Source organism: Sinohyriopsis cumingii, chromosome 11 (assembly GCF_028554795.1).
Source record: "Sinohyriopsis cumingii isolate HCF-2022 chromosome 11, ASM2855479v2, whole genome shotgun sequence".
Taxonomy (NCBI): Eukaryota; Metazoa; Mollusca; class Bivalvia; order Unionida; family Unionidae; genus Sinohyriopsis; species Sinohyriopsis cumingii.
In genome coordinates, this window is record NC_142971.1 from 82,518,918 (window position 1) to 82,524,917 (window position 6,000).

The window sequence follows — 6,000 nt, forward strand, 5'->3', positions numbered from 1 at the left end:
TTGCAGATATAAATATAAATAGGAAACTTCCGAAATGAACAACTCTTCCACAAGTCTCTTACAGAAATTAAACGACGAAAAAGCCGTCCTGCTCATCCCGTCCATGGTCTTCGTAGGAGTCCTCATGGTTACAGGATTCATCGGCAACATCGCTGTTTGTTATTTTTATGGCTGTAAGACAAAGACAACTCCTACATCTTGCTTCATTCTCGGCCTGGCAATATTTGATCTATTAAGCTGCACTATTTCAATGCCGATGGAGATTGTTGATATGAGGTACTTTTACATGTTTCCAGATGTAACGGTGTGCAAAGTTCTTAGAGCGAACAATTTCGTGTGTACAATTTCTTCCGGAGTTATTCTCATTGCCATAGCAACAGAGCGATATAGACGGATATGTCTTCCTTTCAGGAAACAAATCACGGTTTTTCAGGCTAGACTCATATGTGTTATCTCTGCGCTTATTGCCTGTGTTTTGTCGTGGCCAAGTCTTGTGTTATACACAGTTGTGATTGTAGATATACCCCTTCCCGGGTCAGAGATCATTCAGGGATACGACTGCACCACGGTCAAAGATGTTTCCTTAAAGGTCTACTTGAATGCCTTTAATATCATTCAGATCCTGCTATTCATTTTGGCCTCCATGTCGCTCATAGTTTTGTATGCATTAGTGTACAGGCAATTGATTAGACTGAAACAATTCCGAAAATATGGGTCAAGGGAGGAAACAGTATCCCCTAAACCCCCGGAGGTTCCCAACAGTAATAGCAGTTCACTCGAAAAATGGACGAAAAATGAATACACGCCTAACTGTTGTGGTAATAATACGGAAGTTGGTATCCCTGATAAATCCGGAACGGCATCTAATAGTTCAAACATGACAAATAACAACATAATACAAGTCAAAACCAGAAGCAATGACACGGCAAAAGAAGCTTCATGTATGAGAGAAGAGTCCACTAAACTGACTGAACATAACCTAGCAAACAAACACGAAAGTATAAGGCCTATTTCTTTAGAACAAATCAATAATCTAGCCCAACTCGAGAAAGAGCGAGATCCACTAGATGTCATTGAGAATGAAGGAACTGATTCGCCCAATGAAACCTCTGGAAAGTTCAGGGACGATAATGTTAGACCAGCAAGCGATATAAAAAGACCAAGATTAGTACATTCGTTGAGTAGGAAAAGGTCCACGGATATAAACACAGTCAGATACACTACACTTATGCTTGTAATTACAGTAACGTTCATAGTGAGTTTTCTCCCTTACCTATGTTTGGTGCTCTGGCGTAGTCTCTCGACAGGCTATGAAGTAAACCAAATGACAAACCTACAGCTTGTTTTCTTCTCTATCGGTATTCGCTCGTACTTTCTGAACAGTGCGATGAACCCAATGATCTACGGGTTCTTCAACTCGCAGTTCAGGGAGTTTTTCACCAGCGTATGCTGCGTGTGCTGTGGAGCCAAACCCAGCTGCGACCTTGCTTCTGAGACAACACACACGCTAAAATCACAAACATGAACATTTTCATGGATACAATTAGTTCCTAATAATAAGCCAAAGAGCTTTAATGAAACTGCGATCCCACTTGCAGGTTTATGGAGTAATGTATGGGATTGTGCCCATATCATCAATTACCGTTATGGATAAGCAAGTATTAATGATAAACGGAATGTTTGATGGTAAGATAAGACACCTGGAGTGTTACAGTCGTAAAAGGTGGATGGTGGTCTATAGTCGAGGATGTATTAGGTAGTCCATCCTTTTGCTGTATCTATGAAACTGATAGAGTCTGTGATTTTATGAAAGCAGCCAATTATATAATGATTGTTACATGTTTAGGCTCGAATAAACAGTAACACAAGAAAGATAGAAAACATCAAGTTTTGAAAACTATAATACTTTTTTTACGTGGAATAATTCTGTAAAAATGAATAAAAAATATGAACTTAAGACTTTAATAATCAAATCCAAAAGTAATCCAATAATAATGCACGAATAAAATTTTAGTAGTCCTAATAACAAAACGTTCTATTGATTTCAAGCTGGAATCCCGACGAAGTATTCAAGACGGAAGACGATGACGTATGCTGTAACCTGTAGTGTTGAAGTCTACAGTTCCTTGTAGAAACAAGAATTATCACTCCGGTTTTGGGAATCTGAATAATTGTTTTATAAGAACTGTCTTTGTTTAAGAATTTGATATAATCACACGTATTTTCCAGAAAAAGTGAATTAATCTTTTTGAATCCAAGTAATTTGAAATAGCTCAAAACAGCACAACATATACCGTCCAGCGTAAAGTAAAAACCCAGCTACTACTCAGAATATCTCTCCAAAATAAAGGTTATATCGTATTCTAAAACGTAAAAGGGGGTCACGTGATCATGTTCCAGAACCTCATCGAAATTGTGTACTTGAAAAAGATCATGTACACCCAGTATGGACTTGACGAAAACCAATCAGTTTGCCATAAGAAATAAAAAAGTTAACATCTTAAACACGGAGTCCCATCATAACCTCCACAACAACCAATCATTTTAAAATACATATAGAACTGTTTTACGTGGTGGCTACTAATTTTGATTCAAAGTCAGGATCTAGATCAACACTTGGTGTTTACGAAACAAGCAATCAAAGTCAAACTATTTTCTGAAATATGTATCATCTCTAGTGAATAAATTTACAGTACAATAGCATGTCATGAACAAAAATTAAAACTAACATACAATTAAATTGAAATAATTATATATTAAATAAAATATAATTAAATCAAATATACATAACAATGATATACAATATTCATTTAGTGTCACTTTACCGACTGGATTCTAGAGCAATGCAGTAACAACATTTTATGTGGAAATATATAAGTGTATGTGTGTGTGAGTATGTGTGTGTGTATTATAAAAACTAAAACGTATTTCTTACTGATTATCTATATTCAATGCCTAAAGCGTGTCCACAATGGATAATACGGCAAATCCCAGAAAATGCAGTCATGCAATTCGAACTAAATGAGCACATTGCAAATGCCTTTATTCTACAATCTAGTCCGTGGCTGTATTCATGGATACTGGCCTTGTTGGCAACGTCTTTAAATGTATGTATCTGGATTTTAATGCAAGCTAACGTCTACCGTTGTGTTTATCGTCGTCCTTGCTATGGCAAATTTGTGTAAATCATCGTGATTCTTTCATGGTGGTAGCTGAGGCGGATTTAGATAAGCCTTTATGGTCCATGGCTCATTCTATCTACAAATTGTACCCTGGTCATTCATGGGTGAGATTATTATTGTCTTATATGCATGCAAGTGCTTTAAATTGTGCTCAGCATTGCTATACCTTTATATATATATATATATATATATATATATATATATATATATATATATATATATATATATATATATATATATATATATATGGGTATCTGTGATTGAGTGAAAAACTCTTGTTTTCTGATGAATTGTACCTACATGTTATCGACATTTCTCCTACTGATGTCTGAACTGAAGAGGTACAGAAGAATTTGCATTCTGCACAAAAGAAAATCATCATTGTTCCGAGTAAAATTTGTGAATACTGTTAATGACTTTCTGGTTAACATATTCTCTTATTCGCAAAAGGCGGTCTTTTACGATCTCATATACATTTGTTTATCATATTTTACAAGTGTTCACATTGACATTTCGGGTTACACTTTACGAGGAGTTATCTTTTGTACGCACGTGGTATAAATCATAATCCGCGTTCATATTTTGACTGTTCTCATTGAGTTCGTCGTCGCTACACTTTTCTTTTGTGTTATTGTACGATTTATAAAAAAAGAAAATTTATGTTTCATGCACATCGTTTTTAAATTCGTGTTAAATTGATATTGCTAGTCCCCTGCAACAAAGACAAAAGTAAATTTTCTGTATAAAAAGTTACCATATTCTTCAATTACCGTCACACCAGCTCAAATGAACTACATAGAGCAGAAGGAGATATGACTCGGCTAATGGCGGCAGCATACTCTTCGGGAAACCTCGTTGTTCATGTCGATGACATTGATAGAGACGGTATTTTTATTATCGCTGTCGGGTTTACCGTTCATATCTCATAGTTAGAGGGGGTTACAGTTTATATAGCGACCGATATTACATGTAATTACATGTATTCAACCACTAACAATCTTGTGAAAAATACAATTTTATTTCTTCCAATTTTTTGTTTGAAATAATAACTGTACTGGGATGGCAACATATTAAGGGAGACAACTTTCCCTTTGACTGGTTTCCCCCAACATGGAGAAAGTTGAGTCCCTTTAACTGTGCCGACTGTTACGAATGATTCTATTTGGTATCTGCAAACAATTCTTCCACTTGACGAAGTCATTGCAATTCACGACACATGACACTTTAGACATGGAAAGTATGATATTTGATCAGAAACCTATTCATTCAACGATCATATGTAGATATAGAGAAGGTACTAAGTGTGATACAAGGTGATAAAATGTCTCGTCCATGTTCCTCAATTCAGATGAAGTAATTATGTGTTAGATAACAAGATCCTAAAAGTTCCAGACAAATAGTTCGAAAATAATTATTAAATAAACAGCTGTAGTAAATTAATATAAATTTGAAATATAAACACATGTGTTATTGTTTTCAGGATGTGGTTATTTAAAAACCCTTGGCTGTTAAATGCTGCTGTACATATCCAATATATAGGATTTCAGCCGTCTTGCTTGATTTAAATTCGAAAATATCCGAGCCTTAAATATCATTGACTCGTAATTTATCTGGAAAACTTGAAAGTTTGACGACTGTTGGAGAAGTATCAAATATTAAGATTGCTGGTAAACCTTAAACTGTCTTGAAACTAGAAATCTATGTAAGCAGGGTAATTAATTTTAACTGGCATCGGGAAAATACTTAATTTAATTTATTCAAAATTCATTGCTCAAACATAATTTAGTAATATATTGTCCTTCGTACTGATTTAGTAGACTGTCTATCCTGTATTTGCGACGTGAGGACGTCCGGTCATCATGTGTGTCGTACGGTACGTTTTGTCATCTTTTGTGTAGTAAAGGAAGTGTAGTGATCTTGTGAGTAGTAGAGTGAGTATGGTCATCTTGTGTGCAGTATAGTGAGTGTGGTCATGTTGTGTGCAGTGGAGTAAGTTTGGCCATCTGTGTAGTTGGGTATCTGTGGTGATCCTGTGTGTAGTTGGGTACGTGTGGCCATCATGTGTGTAGTTGGGTACGTGTGGTGATCCTGTTTGTGTAGTTGGGTACGTTTGGTGATCATGTCTATCGTACGGTAAGTTTGGTGATCATGTGTGTAATACTATAGGTGTGGTGATCATGCATGTTGTACGGTAAGTGTGGTGATCCTGTGTGTAGTACGGTATGTGTGGCGATCCTGTGTGTAGTACGGTAAATGTGGTGATCCTGTGTGTAGTACGGTAAGTGTGGTCATCTTATGTGTAGTTGGGTAAGTGTGGTGATCTTTTATGTAGTTGGGTACATGTGGAGATCCTGTGTATAGTACGGTAAGTGTGGCCATCAAGTGTCTAGTACGGTACGTGTGGTAATCCTGTGTAGTTGGATATGTGTGATGATAATGTGTGTAGTACGGCACGTGTGGTCCTATCGTATGGTGTAGTCGTTTTGCAAGTCAGAGATCGTAGTGTTTGACGACCAAATCTTTCAACATCTAGCAGCCAGCTGGATGGTCTGCATTGGGTAAAGGTTCGAGTGTGAGGAACAGCTGGTATGAGTGTGATTTCCTACGGGAAGGTTGATCGGTCATAGTCAGATTGCAACGATCGAAATGAAACATAAGCCATATATAATATGGTTATAATGGTTGGGGCATATTATCCATATACTAGATCCCTCAACATCAAACTGCCAGTTGGATGGTCTGCATCAGGTAAAGGCTTGATTGTGAGCACCAGTAAAAGTGCCTCAGAGAGTATGAGTGTGATTGCATACGGGACGGT

The 6,000-nt window shown here is 36.8% G+C and overlaps 1 protein-coding gene across 5 annotated transcripts in view; it reads left to right on the plus strand.

The window, feature by feature from the left end:
- LOC149788856 (uncharacterized) overlaps positions 1–1,957 on the plus strand; it is a 31,329-nt gene extending 29,372 nt beyond the window's left edge. For all 5 annotated transcript variants that reach the window (XM_089974971.1, XM_089974967.1, XM_089974968.1 and 2 more), the window contains one exon: positions 7–1,957. In XM_089974971.1, coding sequence (XP_089831097.1) covers positions 35–1,525 — 1,491 coding nt within the window. In that variant the 5' untranslated portion in view covers positions 7–34 and the 3' untranslated portion in view covers positions 1,526–1,957. The remainder of the gene's footprint in view (positions 1–6) is intronic.
- Positions 1,958–6,000: the final 4,043 nt, after the last annotated feature.